The 20664-nt window shown below is 38.1% G+C and overlaps 1 protein-coding gene across 4 annotated transcripts in view; it reads right to left on the reverse strand.

Annotated features, from left to right (window-relative positions):
* The window catches only part of THOC2 (THO complex 2), a 74839-nt gene that overhangs the window by 43923 nt on the left and 10252 nt on the right, over window positions 1–20664 (reverse strand). For 3 of the 4 annotated variants that reach the window (XM_014522200.2, XM_025209908.1, XM_025209907.1), the window contains exons 4-11: window positions 18806–18876; window positions 16155–16276; window positions 15082–15215; window positions 14235–14401; window positions 13448–13540; window positions 12058–12213; window positions 8516–8688; window positions 5339–5534 (exon numbers count right to left, since the gene is read on the reverse strand). In XM_014522200.2, coding sequence (XP_014377686.1) covers window positions 5339–5534; window positions 8516–8688; window positions 12058–12213; window positions 13448–13540; window positions 14235–14401; window positions 15082–15215; window positions 16155–16276; window positions 18806–18876 — 1112 coding nt within the window. The remainder of the gene's footprint in view (window positions 1–5338; window positions 5535–8515; window positions 8689–12057; window positions 12214–13447; window positions 13541–14234; window positions 14402–15081; window positions 15216–16154; window positions 16277–18805; window positions 18877–20664) is intronic. The other variant, XM_025209909.1, reaches the window with a different exon arrangement.

Raw genomic sequence — 20664 nt, forward strand, 5'->3', positions numbered from 1 at the left:
AAAAAAGCAAGTAAAAACTTAGAGCTGACATTTTCCTAAAGGTACCTCGAGTCTACCAAGGGGTGCCTCGAGCCTAAAAAGGTTGAGAACCACTGCTGTGTAAGGACCAACCTGCACACTAACAGAATTAATCAATTTTTAAACAGAATAGTTGAAAGCTTTACATAAAGTTCTCACTTTATAGAAGCTACTATAATCACATTTTTACCTAAAACGATATGCAAAGTTTACAGCATCTCATGTATCTTGACATGTAAAAAATAGTTGCGTTTCAATTTCATTATTTATATTGTCATCGCTAGAAATGTCTTAAATGTCCTTATGGTCAGCTTATAATACACAGCATTAAAAAATCCCCCACACCCATTTTTGTCTATTTTTCCAGCTCACGCAAGGACATTTCCCTCAATGATGGAGATTCCACAGCCTCTCTAGGTGTTCTGTTCCAGTGCTCAACCACTTTCATAGTTAGTTCTTCCCTATAACTAAACTAAACCTTCCTTGTTGCAATTTAGGATGCACATGTATGTTTCTATGGTTGCATACATATTCAGTTACTCTAGTACACCAGTAGATGAGATAAGATTTTACTAGGTTTTATTTTTGCTTCCACAGCTCAATTTCAGCAGAGGATGTCAGATTCATCAAGAGAACTTTTAAGTTCTGATGAATTTTGGATTTGACATCTAATGCTTGACCAATTCCCTGATGTCATTGAAGCTTTGAGAGGGAACAAGGCTTCCTTATTTCTCTGTTGTTATAAGCATCTTTGTTCCTTTGCTGGTGCTTTGAGATTTTTTTCTTATCACAATGAAGTGATACAGTAATGCTGAAATGAAAAACATTTATGTCACTGCAACTGTTTCCACAGTTCTACAACCGATATCTTTGCAGGTCAATGGAAAGTCATGTTTCATAATACTGATCCCAGAACAATAAAATCTGCCATTTCAACACATGCCAGCCACACTAAGTCAAACTTATCTTGTATTACCAGTCAAGTTAACAAAGCTACTGTTTATGGGGTTCAATTAGACTGACTGCCAGAAATCCATTATTACCCCATATCTGCGTCCACTACACTGTGCACCTTTTTCTTTTCTGAGTGAATGGACCAGGAGGAGACTGCAGGGGGTTTTTTTGCTTGTTTGTTTTTTAATACCAGTCTTCTTATAAAGTCTGATTGTTAAAAAAGAACAAAACCCAAGAACTACTGTCTCTTAACTGCCAGTTTTAAAAGTAAAATGGAGATGCACAATTTGCTTTTTTTTTCCCCCCACATAGTGACTTCACTGACCCTTTAAAAACAAGTTCAAAAGCTGTTGCAAAAAAGTTTACCACTCAGAAAGGAATGATTCTTCCTCCAGTATAATAATGTTTATGGAGAATCGACATTAATCTTCAATTTTACAGCTCATTAGTCTGCTCCACTACTACAACGTTATTGTAGCAGGTATTATATAATGCTTGCTTTAAGATTTGTGTTATTCAGAGAAGAGATGCTGTAAAAGTATCTATACATGTTAAACTGCAACAAGGGTGATTAAATACTGGAACAAATTGCCTAGAGAGGTTGTAGAATCTCTATCACTGTCATTTAAGGTAAAACAAGCAGTTGTCTGGGATGGCTTCAGCAGAGAGAACTTCCGAAGAGCTGCAGGTTGGCCACCCCTGTGCCAAGGCTTCAGCAAAACCTTAGCTCAACAGGGCCTCAGGTTCTAGCAGGTTCCCCTCTTCCTTGAGCCCTGCTTTTTCTTGTTTAATGAGGCCTCAGCTTCTAATCAAGTTTTCCTCCCTTTCACTCCCCTTTTCTAGACAGCAGGATCGGGTTTGGCTGGGCTGCCAAAAATATGACTGGCAAGGAGTTTCAAGGCCCTTTCAGATCACAACTGAAGATGTTAAGTCAAGCAACACCTTCCAGGAGCATATGGGAGTTTGAAGGCAGGAGCAAAAATAAAAGAGGACAACTAACTGGTACATGTACCCATGTAGTGAAATACAGTACACCTATATGCGTATCTGCGGTGACTGGTTTTCTTATGTGATCATTGGAATCCGACTGGTTTCTGCACTTATTCAATGTATAAGAGCAATATAACAGATGCAACCACTAAGCACTCCCCTCTGGTGTGATCAGCCAGGTGTCAGTGATTAAAGGATCTCTAGGTTATGCTCACTGGGCACATCTACAAAAAACATTTACTGCACAGCTGCCCAATTAGCTCCACAGTAAACTCTAAAGACTACATGCATGGCACTATTAGGCCACAGGAAACTAACTCTCTTTGCCACAGGTTGATATTTATAAATACAAGTACTATTCTGCAGCAGTGTTCTTTAGTGTGCAGCAAGGCACATGCAAACACAGACCCCGCTGGCTGGGGCACGAGGGTGCATTAGTGGGGGACTGCCTGCCAGCTAGCCCTGCAATGGAGTGCCTTTGTGTCCAGCTAGCCCCTCCACAGCACACAGACCCAGGTCAGAGCAACCCTGGACTGACATGCTGACCCCTAGGCTCCCTGCTAGCCAGGGCTGCTCCAACCCAGCTCAACATGCTGCAATCCCAAGCACACATGAAGAGACAGCTCCTGGGAGCAATAAACTCCGGTGCGATGAGTAACAGTTTATTGTTCCACATTAATTTCATGTGCAGATATGTCCACTGCATCTTTTCTAAGCTTAACAGTGCACTAAGCCAGGGATGAACCCGAAATGAGAGGCTAGTACCCAACCACGCAGCTACTTGCAATACACCTCTGTGCTGCCAGTTAAATAGCGGGTAAAAGGTTTTACTCTACTTCACTCCTGTTTTCACACCAGAACTACGTAAGAGACACTGGATTCATTAACTGAACCATATATTAAGTTCTGATGGCAGAAAACATCAATAATTTTGTATAAAAGAGCCCACATTGAACTTATGTGAAAAGATGTCTCCATAAGTAAAAAGCATGGTTTTCCAAGTAGTATCCTATATTTAAAATGCATTAGTGGGGCACAATACTGCTGTGTAGGAATAACTGAGCTATTCATATTTTGTTATAAAGCATCATAGGTTGTGCATTTCTCAGAAAGTATTGACTTTTTTGAGAAATATTTTATACATAAAAATATTTGGAGATGTTTGTCATATCTCTGAAAACTTGATTAAACCTTCTCTAAATACTATATTTACTTGCATCTACATGCACACCGAAATCAGCTCTTGAAAACTGGGGAGCATGTATTAAGTGGTGAAGACCATTTTGCAGTACTGCATCTTGCCAGAATTTACTGCACGGAGGCACAGGAGGATAAAGACACTGTTCTACAAGATGGCCACCAGCCGGGAAGCAGGAAAAGGCGGGGATAACTTTTTCAAGGGTATTGAGGTGATACTACATGGCCTCCCTACTTTTGTAATGGGATAAAACTTGTGATGGGATAACACTGGTACCAACATGAAAGAAGCTGTGAAAAGGTTCACATTAACCCTCACTCTCTTGCTTTTTGGCAAGGACAGAGAAGCTGGCAGCCATCTTGTAGCACAGCATCTTCAAGAAAAAGCCAGCTTTGGGCCACAACACTGGAATTTTTTTTTCTACGTTCTGGGCATGTCTACACTTCCTATTACCACATGACAATAAACTGCAGCAATACTGTACTAGTGTTTACTGCCCCCGTGCATGCCATTTGAACTTGCGCCTGGGACCGCAGCACACTGAGCTGGCAGAGTACCCTGGCTGGCAGGGAGCCCAGGGAGGGGTCAGCCTGCCAGGCTAGGGCTACTCAGACCTGGCTCAACATGCTGCAGAGGGGCTGGCTGCAACACAAAGGAGTTTCAGTGCAGGGCTAGCCCGCAGGCAGCCACCACACTGAATCATCCTCATGCCACAGCCAGCCATCAGCATCTACACATGTGCTGCTGTGCACTAAAAAAAAAAAATTCTGCAGCAGAGTTAAGTAGTTTCCTGTGGCCTAATAGGGCCACATGTGTAGACATGAGACGTTTACTGCACAGCTAATTAGGCAGCTCTGCAGTAAATGTCTCACGTAGACGTGCCCTCTTCCTTCCAAAAACAAGGCATCTTATTTAGGGGTGCACAGTATGTACGAAAATACGGCCGTGCAGTATGTAAGCTATTTAAGTGATGCTTTTTACCCAAGTAAATAGGATTGCTACACACAGAAAAGAGGGCATAGAAAACGCTCCATGTTCACACACTGGAATTCCCACTCCAGTGACTACATAATGTCTAGTTTTGTTTTAAAAGTATCTGGCAACAAATGAGAGGTGAAAGGGAAGTTGATGATTCAGGACACCAAAATAAAACTTGGTTCCTTGTTAGGGGAGTAACTGATCTAAAACCAGATCAGCTAGAAATATACAGTGAACTGTATAATCCTCAATTAAAGCGTGTGACAAAAAGGGATTTTGTTACATATTCAGTATTTAAATCCGTGGTTACAGAAAATCTAGATATTCCCAATGGGATTCTGATCATAGTAAACTATATCCTTCACTCTAAATTCAGTGGTGATAGCCTAATATCTGGTCTCAGTGATAATATGCAACACATTTTGATTTAAATCCCAATCTTTTACTCTAGAAGTCAGAAACAGATAGGTATACTATGAAAGCAAGTCAGCACCATGAGACCAGCAGAGGGAGCACAGCTAGAAAACAGCAGCATTTCAACTGGGAGAATAGAGGAAGCCTGTATTACTTTCAGAGGAAATATAAAGACATACACTAGCCCCTGTTCATTGGGATACCCAACAGATAGAGTATAAAGAAAAAACAAAAATAAAACTGGAACTGTATCAGAGTGCTAACATTTGCCCTCAGAAGCTTTTCCAATGCAAGAACTTCACTGCAATTTTATAATGCATTTTCATTAAAATCTACTCACAGATAGGATAACATTGCAAGAATGTTCCAAATTAGGTCAGCTGGTGGGTAGATGTGAAGGGCTGGAGTGAGGAACAAGGCATCAGCTTGATTGTATAGCTTGGGATACATGCATTTGGCATAATCTTTCATAAAACGTGAACTGGCAAAGTTTGTGGATGACACCAAACTATAAATGCAGGGGGGACTGGACCCAATGATCTGTAAGGTCCCTTCCAGCACCTAACATCAATGAAACTATTTACTTTTGCCATAAAAGCACATCTTTTATAGGTCCTAAAAATTAAAGATGAAAACTCATTTGGAAGATGTAAAGAATCTCTCTCTCTCTCTTTTTTTTACGTGGTTTGGATTCATTGTCCTGTTTCTGCATATGAACACACAACACAAACAATTTGGGAACAGGCTGGTTTAAAGTTTAGACAAGTTGCTGTACATATTACCAACCTCTTTCATAAATGCTTTTCCCAAGCGTACCACTTTTGCAAAAAGAATGGGATCATGGGAAAGATGAGGACCAAGATAACAAAGCATGTTGAACACTTCCTTTCTCAAGTCTTCAAAGCTTTCTGCTTGTTTTGGTGCTCTCTTGTTTGGCAAAGAGGAAATTGGTGACCCTTTAGCCCCTTTAGGTACTCCAACTCTGAAAGCACAAATTTTGATATTTTATAGAACAAGACACTCATGATGGTACAAGTGGCAAAACACAATCACCTATCTTACATTGTTTACATAATTTAGCTTCTATTCCTCACCAGAATTACAATGCAGTGCAGTATATTAGATTCCTACTGAACTAATACCCAAGACAGAATCCTGATCCCACTGCAGTCAATCCTCTTGGCATATGGACTCTGCTATGCCATGAAAGGGGAAAAAATTAACACGCACCACTAAGGCAGATGCAAACTACCTTAGAAAAAGCTTCTTTCTAAACATGATGAAATAAAAAGACACACCTTAATATTAGTCTTAAAGTAAATCTAAATGCATACTAATTGAAGTATTCTCTAACTTTAATAACACTTGACCTTTTAACTCTTAAATGTAAAGCTTGCTATAATAGAACAGACAGATAATATTAATGACTTAAGATCATCAAAAGGCAAAGATTTATTATTTGCATGGAACTCCTACTTACCACGTTACTTTTTTGTCTAAACCTGCTGCAGTGAAGTCATTATAATATACTAATGGCTTTACCTTCCAAGAAGTATTAAAATAAAACCAGAAAAAACTAGAAAAAAATTAATATTGGCATGGTGGCAGAACAAAATAATTCCAAGTCAAAACGTGATACACTGAACATGTAATTAACCTTGCCCAGCATAAGGCTATAGCATGTCAGTAATTTACCTCTCTCAAAAAAAAATGTAGGGTGATCTTTGATAAGGCAGTAAAGCAAAATATATGACTGACAGCCCTTCAATTATCACTGAATTGTCACTTCCTGCATTCATGAAGGAGGCTGGACCAGATGACACTTGAAGTCTGTTCCAACCCAATGATTTTATAAGCCCATCCCCAAAGAACTCCATGGCTTCTCAACCAAGGTACTTAGGTAGTGATGATGAGTAAAAAAAGAATGCCACTGGAATTCAGGTAAAAAAAAGGCGTGAGATATTTTTCTCCATAAGGGCTAGGGCAGAGGTTCCCCCAAACTGTGGTATATATACCCCTGGGGGTATGCAACGCATCTCAAAGGGGTACAGAGGAGAAATTCTGTAATGATAGATTTAATTTTCATTGTAAATAATTGATATATAAGGGGTTATCATATAAAATGTATGCTGGTAGGGGTATCCAGGCAGCTGGTAAATCTGGAAGGGGGTATACAGTAAGAAGGAACACTATAAGAAAAAGTTTAGGAACCTCTGGGCTAGGAGAACCACTGATCTGTCACCAAATGCAATAGGGAAGAGAAAACCTAAAATGCTAACTTGACTTACCCAGTCTTGTTTAAGGAACTCAAGGTTTCTCAAGATTTCTTACAGTGTTTTGTAAATATCTGTAACTCTTATTTCTTTTTAAGATAAAGGACCGTGGTCCTGTTTTCTTGTCACTATCCCAGAGCAGATTAAAGTAGGAGCCAAAGTGCCCAAAGGTAGGTGAAAATCTGGGATAGCTTATTTAAGTAAGCAGGGGACTCTGAGGCATTAGTTTGGGAGGCCAAGGCAGACACGTTCTGCAATCCCATTTCCCAAGGCAGTGTCTGGACAAAAAGTCTGAAAGTAGGACATGCCTTGGTCCCAAATCTAGTGGACTTGGAGGTGGTGAAACACAGAGACTGGGTCCACTAGCAACAGACTGTGGAGCAGGCTACGTTCTAACAGTTGTTCTTTGGTTATAGGTAACATGGATCAAATCTAGCTTAGATGAACATAAGTGTAAACTGTACTAGCTAATAGGTGTTGTACCTTCGCATATAGGGGCAAAATTAAGTGAGTATCAATAAGAAAAAACTGTCTTCTGCCCAAAACCCTCTTACAGACTGGTGTGCTGACAAAGCAATTCATTAGGTTTTTCCTACTCTCTTTAAACTGATATACTGAAAACTCTACTCTAAGCCAGTATTCTAAATGATCTCTACTATTATTAAGGAAAACAGATCAATCAACCTCATCTATTTTACTTACTTACACATTTTTTGTCTGGGAGTAAAACCCAACCACAGATTTCTTTCTTTCGATTAAAAGTTTCACAGTGCTGAGGTATTCAATATGAGGGCAAAAACCCATCTTGAATTCAAAAAGAAATGGAGGAGGAAGGGGGGCAGCCCCAAACCAGGACTGGAGTTGGAGTGACAGTGGCCACCTGGCCCTCACTCTGTCCCCTGCAGCCTCTGCCTCCTCACCATGGTGGACAGTAGGAGGCAAGGGGCCAGGGTCAGGCTACTTCCCCTTCCCCTGCCACTGCTTGCCCCACTGTAGCGGAGAAAGGGATGAATTTAAGATGATCTCCGAATAGTTAAGAGTCTATACATGGAAAATTATAGCAAATTTATAAATCTGCCATGTGTGTACTCCAATTCCTGGGGAGTTGTCTTAAAATCAAAGTAATCTTAGATTCAGGTAAATAAGATGTATTATTGTGTAGATAAAATACAGCATTTACGTCTGACTTCGTTTCTGTGGGCACAATTCACATGCAGCCAGAAGAATATATTAAAAGGGTCTACATGCCAGCTTCAACTAGACAGAAACTGAGGTGTACAAGATCTGCATATTCTCACAACCCCTAGAATCCTCATCTACTGGAGTAGGTACGGAGGCATTATTCAAACTCAGAAGTTGCAGTACTATTAGAATGCTTGTTTTGGGAGTGATACATCCAGCCTGAATGGTGAGTTTAGTACTTAATTTCCCTTCTTTTTTCTCCTCCTTGCACATAAAACCCAATGACTTGACATATATGTAGGGAGAAGCAAATTCACTTTAGGGAACTGCTTTGCATTTGCCCATGAGTTCAACTTCTCCACCCAAAAAAAAAAAAAAGCACACTGTTTCATTCTTGTCCTCATAAGTATTATGAATGTTTATCAGTGTGGACTCCATCAATGTGATTAATACATTCTCCTATACAGCTTCTCAACTTCTGGTAGCACAGTGCTTTTGTCTACCTTACCTCCGGTACAGAGGTTCAATGGTCACATGTACAAGCCGGCAAAGGGCAATGGCAATAGATTTGTGTGAAGTGGCATAAAATGGAGGCATCTGATCCATAATACTCTGTGCGTGCTGCCAGTCGCCAATTTTTAATAAAGCTTCCAATAAGCCAAGTTTCTGGTTGTCAGGTGGCTGAAAAACACAGCAAACAAATAATTGGAATGAAAAAATGTAGCGCACCTTTCAGTTTATTTTCTCTTAAACAGCAGAATAGCTGTAATCTATAAGATAGCAGAGTTAGTTTCCTGCACAATTTAACTGATTTTTATAGCACCTATATTTATTATATTTTACAACCCCCCCCAAAAAGCAGTTACATTTTTGTAAAATATGACAACACCTCTTCAACAATACAATAATTCAGTCCAAAAACTAACTCTGTACTTCTTCTTGAAGGAGTATATTTGCAGTTCCACAGTAGTATAATATCAAGCTACCCATCATTAGGTGCTGTACAAATTAGGTACAATGTACAACTATCACTGAAAGCGTGAAAAATCTATACGTTAAGTAAATTTGGTATACATAGTAAAATCGTCTTCTGAAAGACAAGGCCAAGAATCCATTTTCTAAGCCAGGGGCTAAATTTAAGAATGTTTCCCTTTCAATAGAAGATGAAACCTGCATCTCCTATATTGCTATATACAACAGCTTTTTTATGAGCACCCATTTTAAAGAAATAATATATTAAATTTAAAATCTATGACAAGTAAAACTTTAGTTCTCAATACGCTATTTTGCAATGTAGGCAATTTGGCAAGGGCTGAAAGGGAAACGGTGGCAAGTAAGAGTTCAGAATCAAGTTCTGTGCTTTTGTGACTTTGAAGACCTTATAATGCTTTAATGTGTTGGAAATGTACAGGACTTTTTAAAAGGAAATAGACTGTCAGTACACGTGTAGAGATAGACTGTCAGTATACTTGTATACCCTTGCACGTAGGATAGAAACTTCAGAGAAAATTGCTACATGAATGGAAAGTCCAATTAATGTTTTAATATTATAATCATGTAGCAAGATGAAAAATGTGCATCAGATAACCAAAAGGAATATCAATACAGTTTCACGTGTTATAATTCAAAATATTAACAGCACCTCATCAACATGCCTAGTTTGACAGCAAGGGCTGTCCTTTATAAATGGATGTGTAGTGTACAGTGCTAGTAAACTGGTATCCTGATCCAAACAGAATCAAGCAGTCAACACATAGTAAACAAATACACCTGATTTTAGGTAAATTGCATATCACTTACTATTAGGAGAATACATTTTGTAGTAAATACATTCCTACCCATTGGTGCATACATGCACGTCACAGCATAAAACTGTGTCACTGTAACACTGTCTCTGAGCGGACTGATCATCCACGATCAAGATTTATTCAAGATTAGATCAGTCATGTGTCAGTCCTGTGCCGTCTTGTGTCTCTCTCGCAATTGTAGCACATTTCCAAGACAGCAGTTATTATCTGCGTATTGCCAAAATGCTTCTGCCTTCACATCAGTGTTCTTTTCCAGGATTCTGTAGGGCTGTGCGAAACAGCTGTGTTTCGATTTGGTTTCAGATTTGGCCATTTCAGAGGTCAGAGAGTCACTTCAATGATTCAGATCAGATCACGGTCCTGTTTCGTTTCAGCTGAATCTGTTTTGAACAGGTTGCAAGGGCAGGTTCACAAAGCCCTACCAAGCTGGGCAGGGCTTGGGGCCAGGGGCTACAGGGCCCCAAGCGAGGAGCAGGATGGGGCCATGGGTGGCTCCTCTGGGGGTGGGGGAGGGCCGCTGCCCTCAGTGCAGGCAGGGAAACCCCTGCACAGATCTCTGACCCCTGTCACGCCAGGTCGCAGGATAGGGAAGCAGCGCAGAGCAGTGAGCAAGCCTGCTAGTCCCTGTTGTGAGGCTCAGCTCCGCAGGGAGCAGAGATCCACGCTGGGAGTCTCCTCGCCGCCCCTGCCTACCCTGAGTTGCCCCAGCGACATGGGGCTGCACAGGGTGGGCAGTGGTGGTGAGGAGACCCCAGCGCAGATCTCTGCTCCCTGCAGAGCCAGGTCACATGGCAGAGATTGCCTAGCCCCCAGTTCGATTCCCCAAGCACTTCCCAGCGGCTTGTGGGCCCCTGGATCGGCGCGCCAGGTTTCAGCAGGCTGCCGCTACAGATTAGGGCCAGAGACAGCACTGAGTGGGTTTGCTGAAACCCCTTGCACAGACTGGGGGCCCACATGCCCCAGGAAGAGCTGGAGGAATGATCAGAGGACTGAGGAAACTAACAGGGAGCTAGACGTCAATATCAAAGCAGTCCTTCCTGCCCCCTTTCCCCTTCCTCTGCTTAGTTTTTGTTTCCCTGCAAGCCCAGCTCTGAAGCTCCAAACTTCTCCGAAACATTTCCAAAACGTTTTGAAACCTTCCGTTTTGATGCGGATTTGGTGTTTTGGCTGATGAAACAGCCCCGAACACCTCCGAAACTAAACGACTTCCAAAATTTCACAGAGCAGAATATCAGGGCTGTAGAGTACAGCGTATGTTTTCACCACAGAGGAGTTCAATTCACAGCTTGGAGTTGCTGTCATAACTCAAGTTACCAGCTCCTCTGGTCTCTTGAGCATTTGACTGCGATCACCTTTGTTCTGAAATCTGCTGTCATTCAGAAAACTCAGCTCTGCAGGCAAAGTAGAACAGTGCTTTTTGCCAGCATTAAACAACTGACTTTTTACAATAACCTTTAAGGCAATAATTATTTCTAGCATGAGAAAAGGCAGCTAAATCTAAATAATGAGCATCTCTATTCCTGGTTTTAAAGTAATCTTTAGTTCACAGCAATTACAGTATGACTTCTCATTTCTTCATCCAACATCAGTTCTGGTTTAGAACAGATTTATTGGTATACTGGCTACTGGTGAGAATCACAATCAAAATACACAGAGGTATACTTAAAAAAATACCTCATGTTAATACAATGGAGCTGTGTTGCTAAAATCTTAGCAGAGAAACATTAATAGCACTAACTGGAAACAAGCATATGCAGATTCTCTCTCTATTCCCAGTTACAAGTGTTCCATCCCTTTTCTTCCCACCGTCTGTTCACAGTAGCACCAGATTTTGTTCTCTTTCAGTCTTTATATGACAATTGAAGAGAACATTTTAAAGTTCATATAAAAATATATAAACGTTGTGGAACACTTACTCCCAGTGATGAGACAAAAAAAACCCTAAAAATTGTTTAACCACAGAAATTGTGATACAGATTTTGAAAGCATCATTTCTGGGGTGATGAGTTTTTAGTGTTGAAAAAAATGACATCAGGAGAAGCCAAAGGGTATATATAACACAGGACCATGCAACTAACCAGTTCAAGTACAGATTTTGGTTTTTGATAAATAGCCTAGGTTTCATAGGGTAATTGCATATAAGGTATCAAAAGGATTTTTTTAAGTTGTTTTCACAGCAATGACTACATTGGCTTACAATTGTAATAAACCCCTTATGGGGGGGGGGGATGAGGAGGAGTACCTTTTCAGTTTTCTCCTCTTCCTTTTCCTTTTCCTTCTCTTTCTCTTCAGTCTTTTCAGAAGATAAAACCACCATTGTAAGTTTTCTAACAATTTGCTTAGCTTCCACAATCTCTCGTTTGTGTTCTTCGAGAATGGCATTATCTACTGGAAGAAGCTAAAAATATAACAGGGACAACTTTTAGATACGTTTGAAAATTAAAAGAAATTTTAAACTATGCTTTCTTCAAAAGAGTTTCAAGGGAAAAACCTACATCTCTTCTTCCACTTGAGTAGATCAAATAATTTTCTAGAAGGGAAGGGGTTTTTTTCTTCCCAGCAACACTCAAACACTGACACAAAGTACTTTTCTAAACTTTAGGAGTACTGAGGAATTATATGGTATGTTTTCCTCAGTCATTAATAATCCAAAAAAAGTTTTAATATCCAAATAAGACTACACCGTTCTTTGAGGATAAAATGTACAAAAAGAATTCAGTCACTTAAAGGAAATGAATAGCTACAAGGAATCATAAATTGTACTCTGTTAACAAAGTCTATAATACTACATAGAGGAAATACTTCATATTTCATCAAAACAAAGGAATACTAGCCAATCCAGTGACTCTATGTTTTGAGGAATGCTATTAATCAGGAAATACCTGTTAATTTGTTTTTTTGTGATTAAGTTCTTACAAGTCCTGTTTCTGAAAAAATAATGGTGAGTGAGTGGGAATGTGTGCACATGTATTCACATGTGTGCAGATGTGAGTGCATGTGCATATCTACTAGTATTTTTTCTGTGAATAAAAACCTGGAAAACTAATTCAACATAGCTCAATTAGTTCACTGCCTGGTTATGGTCTTAACCCTAATCACTAGATAAATTCTGTTATCAATTCTTGTGTGCTGTAGTGCTGAACAAAACTCGGCAGATAGTTTCTCAAATGTATTTATTTATCTAGCTGTATGGACTTAAGTAATCTACTTTTCTCAAAACTAAAAGGTAAAACACCAAACTCCTAACATGTAAATAATTATTCCTGTTGCATATCTGACAATTTTTAAAAGCAACACACACACAAATCATCTCTATAGCCAACACAAAGGAAAAAAAAAACAAACACACTGAACAAAATATTTAAAATGTCTTTCAAACCAAGTTGTCACACAAAGTTTACCTAAGTCTCCTAATATAAATATTTAGGTATCATGGGAATTTGGTTCACCCTGCTGCATAACCCTTGAAAAAGGCCTTTATGCTTATACAAGTTAAAGTAACTGAAGTTTCTAAAGAATGCTAGAAAACAAACGCTACATAGATACTTTCTAAAATGTCATGCACTTAAATTTTAAACTTAAGTTTTAGCACTGACAGGCCGATAGCAGTTAAAGACAAATTAACAACTTACATGTACATAAAGATCTTCCAAATCTATAAGATTATGTTGCAAAAGCACTGCAGCGACTCTGTACAAGGAGCAGGGTGTCTCGCCATTTGGTTCCTAAAAGGCAAAGTATTACTATTTATAGAAAAACCAAAAATGGGAATGTTTGCACAACACCGCACATAAAAGTATTTTTGAAGTGTAAATGGCCAATTTAAATGGAGAAAGAGATAGCTTAACAGAAATTCACTCTACTACCAAATTACCGAATATACTATAGTTAGCGTACACAGTCCTAATACTAGGCCAATCCTGAATGAAAAACATGAAAATCCTGATTACTAGGTCTTCAGTTAAGAGTGAAATTTTGTATCAAACATCAGTCATTTCATTTAATCAGTTATTTATTAGAATGTATATAAATTTCTTCATTAATGAAAATATTTGCAGAATTCATTTACAAGTTCACAGGGTGGATAAATGTGTCCACAGTTTTCAAATGCATTCTATAACACTTAGTTCAGTCCTGTATCTCAAGAGCTGCATTTCCATTTTGAAATATTACATACTGTTAAAAAATTAAGTGAAACAACATGTTCCACATTAAATAAGTTCAAAGAGAGAGAGAACCTGCAGTTTGACTCAAAACCATAGCATCTGTTACTTCTAAAAGTAGAATTTTATATTACAACTGTACTTTGTTTATTTTCCTTACTAACACAAGCATCCAAACCCTACATATTGCAAACCCATACAAGGTATAAGAACTAGCAAGAAAGAAAAAGGTACTAGGGTACTGAAAATGCATTACCTGATAAAATTTGAATTTAAACCCAAGGATATGACAGAGGGTTTGAGGTTCACACATATACATGTAGGACTCTATCAGTGGTACAAAGAAATCATCATACTCTGGCCTGCACTCATACACCTCCAAGATAATATCCAAAACTCTGTTGGGATCCAGGTTAAAACATCCTATGGGGAAGAAAATAAAGTTCCATTCATTTCTGCTACTTCTCACTTCCTATAAACCAATACACACCCAAAAATGAAATTAAAAAATTGCAGAAGTACTATTAAAAAGAAAATCCTTTTAGCTACATGCTTTAAAGAGATACCAGTTACACCGTACGAAAATATTCTGTCATTTACACATAATCATGTGTGTGGTTTGGTTTTATAATTTTAAATTGACCTTGACATCAATATTAAAACATGACAATTCTGAAATTTAGAAACAGAACTGAGATGTAGATGACATGAAAAACTAGAAATCTCCAATTCCTTATATTATACGACTGAAGTCCACCAAGAAAAAAATCACCACACTGATGACCCTGAGGCCCCTAGCAGACATTAATTTAATCATGTGACTGGGATGTGAGGAATTGTATGCCTGATCCCAAAAATCACACGTCCTATCGTCCAAGTTTTTTCCACTGAAAAATAATTCAGTAGATCCTATTAGAACTCACTTACTGCGAGGTAACTCATCACAGATCAGCTTTCATTTACCAGGGGGTGAGAGGCGGCACAAGAGCTGGTTATTTTATGATGAAGCTACACCTTCCTTTAATTAGCTGGAACTTATTCATGTGCCCAGACTCTTTTGCAAGGAAAAAGTTTAGCTATATTTTTTTCAGTAAATTTCTTACCTATTAAAGATTTGATATTTTCTAGGATTAAATCACTGGTGATATTTCCAGATAAATCTTGTCCCAGTTCAGCAATCAGTTTTGCATAGCCTTCATTCTCTTCTCTTAAGAGATTAAATTTCTGCTGCTTATAACTGCAATTAGAAAGTAAACATAAAATCAGGATACACAGTTGAACACAATGCTGCATAAAGAATAGTTAATATTTACCCACTTAACCTGTACAAAAACTTATTAATTCCAATTCTGGGTATACTTCTCTTTTCATGATTTCCAGCTAGTACAAAAATCTAGTAGTTATTTACAATACTAATCTTGCAACATCTCCATATTTACCTTTAACTATAGTCCCACTAAAATCAAAAGAATTAGGCATATGCTTATAATTAAGCTGGTTTCTAGGTCCTTGCTCACAAGAGATCAAAAGTGTTGAGTACCTAAAAACCTAAAGGGCCTAAACTAATTTTAAATGTTCCACAGAGACACTGAAAATAGAGCACCAGACATGCAGAGGCAGAACCACTAATTTACATTCCAAGGCCCTTACATTAGATTGCTCAGGGAAACGTCAAATCTATGCTTACTTGATGCAATAGCAGTAATTTACTTGCAAGTTAACAATCAGCAAAAAAAAAAAAAAAAAAGGTTAAATATTTATTTGAAATTTGAAACCATTTTAGCAAATACTACAGTAATTGGCAGTAATAAAAACAAATGAGACTTCAGCTAGGAAAAATGCACCAAGCTAGAGGTTCTTTTATTATCCGACATTTAAGCACAAAACATTTTGCTTTAAAAAGACCATTAAGTATTTCATAGAAATGTAAAATCAGAATGAAAATTACACTTGGTAGATACACACACAGAAGTGTAAACATACATCAATAAGCAGGGATGTAGGGATTTAAAAATACAGATTTTTTATATTAATTTGCCTTCCTTCCCAAAAAAGCGCACACATTCCAATGTTCTAATAATACATGAAATAATATATGGTGTGCATTTCTGAAAGTGAAGCAAATTAATAGAAATATAATCAAATATATTTATATCCAGCGCTCTCACACACTTACAAAAGTTTGGTCTTGATTTTGACAGATTTCTGATTGAACTGCTGAGATTGCTTGATAAGTCCTAAAGATTCCAATGTTTCTGGGTCTAGTCGCTCCTTTAGGACAGTGTCTGAAACGAAGTACTGCGCAAAAAAATGTAATTTACATATCATTTGATAATCATATTAAGCTAAACAGCATTGCACCCTGACCTTGAGTTATCTATGCAATTTTTCACCTATGAAAGTAAGGCAATACACATTTGAAACCCAGTTTGCATGGTAGGTTTTAAGAATGCTGAAAGCAGCTAAGGAGTTACTGAACCAAAATTAGAATTCTAAAAACATGGAAAATCTACAGAGCACTGCAGAAGTCACTCATAATAGCCTTTTAAAAAGGCATTTGGCATTAAGAGATTCGATTTTTTAAAATTTTATTACTAAAGCACTAGATTGACCTCTTCTGCTTTTAAGAGACAAGTGCTTAATTTCACACAATGAAGTTCTTTACAACTTTTATTGCTTTATTGTACATGGCGGTGAAGGCCAATTCATAGACGCTAACATCTACTCTAGATATTCCTGAATCATTATTTGGAAAAAAAAAAACAAAAAAACCCAATAGAAAATCATCTGTTACAAATAATTAAAATAACTGCTAAAATTTAACATTTTCTTTTCTATTTTATTGAAGTTGCTATTGGTACAGCAAATACTTACTGGAAAAACAGAACATTTTTAGACTGAAGGAAAGTATCTCTATGGCTATAATTAGGAACTTGGAAGTAAAGTCTCAATCCACATTGAAATACAAATATCTGGATCAAAAGTACTCGAGACAAACTTTGTTTCCAAGAATTATTGTTTCTGACCGTCATAACATGGTGGGAGCTGAGTTTTGAGAGCTCAAAACCTCTACTTTGTTAGGGCATAAGACAGAATCCTAAATTTTGATCCAAATTTAGTTTGCTGGCCCTCGCTGTCCCAACAGCAAAATCAAAACTGCATACTTAACCATGCAAGGGAAAGGAAAGTTCTTTAAAAATCCCATCTAATCATATACTGTATCTGCAGCACAAAGTAAGCAGAATCAGAGGCAGAGGCATCTGCAAAAAGATCCCAAGATGTGGTCTACAATTAAACAAAACCTCAGAATGACTGTTATAAAGAATATTTTCAGCTGTATAGTAATTTAAGTGTTCAGGTGATCATTAGGAAATTAGGTATTTTGAACAATCATAAATATGAAAAAGAAACCTAAACAAAAATTAGCTGATAGAGTCTCAGCAAAAATCTGAATGCAAAATGCATGCAATTATACAGTATCTTACATAAACTGAACTCACAATACCAAGAGAAAGACCTTCTGTTTATCCCAATAAGGCATATGACAAGCACAAATTGACCATAATCATGCTGCATAATTTTTCTTTTGTTCAGCTACATGAAGGAGGGAGAAGGTACATAATTCTTTATAGAAAAATATACTTATAGCTAAACTTAGTTATAGAGTTTTTTGGTTTTGCACATTTCATTTTTATTATGGTCTCAAAACAATGATAAATTAAATTGTTCAAATCTTCCTTTTACCATTCTTGCCTTGTGGAAAAGAAAGAACTTAAGTTTTAGAAGAAAATGTGCACACACTTGTGCTCAAACTGGAACTTACTAATGACTACTTGTTTTGTGCAATTATAATGCATCCACTTCAAGTAATTACTTGTTTTCTGAGTGTAAATGATGTTTCATAAGACTCGTTATCTCTGATGAGACAACTCGTCTATCTCGTCCAGTAAGCTACTTTAACTCTCATTAAAACTACCTGGCAGCAAAGCTGAAGAGCATTTCCAAAGCTGTAGCCTTATTGTTTCAGCAATAAAATGTGGGGTTTGAAATGTTCAAGTCAGCAGCTGCATACACATGTTTAAATGATCTGGGAGAATTCTTCCAGGTTTGTTCTCCTGGTAGAAAAAACTCACCCTGAAACACCTGAACAGACATTCAAATTCCAAGTCCCAGAAGAGGAGAGAGCTTGCAGTGCTGATGTTGCACAGCCATGAACACATCTCAGGATCCCTCAGTCTGCCCAGAGACAGATGGCAGCAGTGCGCAAGGCAGCCCTGATTGATTGACCCAGATTCCTCAGGGTCAGACTGCATCTCCCCGCAGTACAAAGCAGAACTGTGAAGACAGCACGTTCTGCTCCCTGCCTGGCTGGAGCGGTAGAGTCCACTGAGCAACTCAAGTCTCCTGGGTTGGCAGCATGGGGAGCAAAGCATCCTGTGATGCTGAAGGACTGTGCTGTAGCCTATGGGGAGGTGGTGTACAAAGTTCTCTCTCGCAGAAGAAATTCACCTGGGAATGATTTAACCCTGATTGTTTCCAATTTATTTTTCTCCCCTAGCAGTCATTTTTGCTCTAGGAGAAAAATCCTGAACACCTGTACACTCATGGTTTCTCCTAGGAAAGCTGAGACTCTCCCAAGAGAAACTTAATGTTTGTCTGTACATTGCCAGTATCTCTAAGCAGTTATTTTAAGATACACTCAACAACATGCTACATTAATACTTTTTCTTCAAAAAGTCTCCAATATAAAGACACAACATCCAATTTTCCTGTCATGTTTTGACACAACAGGTTTTTAACTGAACAAAAACTAAAAGTGCAACTTACCAAACAAGCTAACACCAGTTGTGTAAAATGATCTCTCTTGCTTTTTTCTTCTAAACAACCTGTTTCAATATCTATGAAAGGAATGGGTCGGAGAAAGAGAAGGAGAAAAAGAGAGAGACATATCACTGATCATGGAAACATGCATTTCTGGTTTCTTTCTAATCTCTCCACCCCAATGCAGAGGACCTTTTCTACCTGTTATGCTGCAAACCAATAAAAAAATACATCTGTATAATGTATTAATGTTGAGGATTCTGTTATGAATAAGTAACTTTCTAATTTTGTATCAGTCTAGCCAATCAGACTTACTGTGATGGTTAAAGCTGACATACTGGATAAAATAAATTTATACTGCATACCTATAAATCTAGTCATTCTGAGTACTTATGGGAAAAGATGGAGATGAGTGAAAAACAAAACAGCATTCCTTATTTTCTAGTCTTCCTACAGGTCTGACTAGGGCCTATAGCCAACAGTAAATAATATAAAGAGGAACGGATAAGCAAATAATAGAAGGAGTTAGGAAAATCAACAGAGAAAACCTATTGCCACTATAAATAAAATGTCACTGTCTGAAGATAGAAAAAGAGCTTGCCAGTTTCTTTAAATCATATGTCTGCTTTCCCTCTGCTTTAACCCAGTGTTTTCATTTTTTATTTTTGTAGTCAGCTGCTGAATGCTACTCAGGCAGTTAATCAGTTCCTGTGGGAAGATAACAATCCATAACATAAAATAAACTACTCTTGCCCAGAGCAGTTCAAACTTCTGAAATTACTGGAATTACTGGAGAGGAACAGGGAAAACTTACAAGACAAGAGAGGAGCCAAAAAGCACACAAACACAGTAACAGAAAAAATGGCAAGAAGGCACATACAGGCAGACTGCCCACTCACTCATAACAGAGGCTTTAATTATAATACTTCAGAACCAGAACCACAATCTGTTAATTCAATTTGACAAAGTCTGAGCTGGGTATTCATAAGCATAGCGGAGGACTGCTTTAATACTCTGATCTTATTAATGAATACCTGGATATATTTATTGTTATAGAATTATGCAAGCATGTAATGGTAAACCACAAAAATGTATCCTAAATTCATCTTTATCTTTTGGATCACATTCTTGTCTTTTGTCTTCAGGCTATCCTGCTCTCAGTACAAGCTTATTCTTAAATGATCTTCTGAGCCTAGCTAAAAAAAAACAAACAAAAAAAAACAACAAAAAAAAAACACACCCCAAAAAACCCACCTCTTACAAGTGACAGAAATATCTATGGTTGTATTACAGCACATTTAACACACTTCACAAAGTCCCCCGTTAAAATTTCACGTATTGTTCTGCAACTCTTTTTCCATAATTGAGGCTTTAGAATGCAGAATAAGAAACAATGTGTTAAATGTGATATTACACAAAACAGGGATTTTCAAAAGGCAAAATAAACAATGGGCACATGAGGAAAGCATTTTCTTTTCACTCAAATATGCTAAAAAATAAACAAATACAGGATGAAGAAATGAAATGCAGATAAAAAGCATAATCTCTTCAGAAGCGACATATTTCATTAAGTAGTTTGAAAACTCTTGTAGTAGTTCCTTAAATCAAGTGACCCTTCTGATACAATGTATTCATGACCAAGTATCCAGATTTTCTGTTCACCACAGATTTTCTTCTTTTAAAGAGAAAAACACAGATACTCCCCTTTAAAGGAGAAAAACGCGGGAATGGTGGGTTTCCCCTTACAGACTAGAATGCGAGCAGTGGGAGGAGGGCAATCAGGCAGGGGGCGCCATATGTATGTGTGCACGCACACATGCAAGTAGCAACTAGGCAGCCTTGAAAGGAGTTCCTGCAGCTCCCTG

Source organism: Alligator sinensis, unplaced genomic scaffold (genome assembly GCF_000455745.1).
Source record: "Alligator sinensis unplaced genomic scaffold, ASM45574v1 scaffold157_1, whole genome shotgun sequence".
Lineage (NCBI taxonomy): Eukaryota > Metazoa > Chordata > Crocodylia > Alligatoridae > Alligator > Alligator sinensis.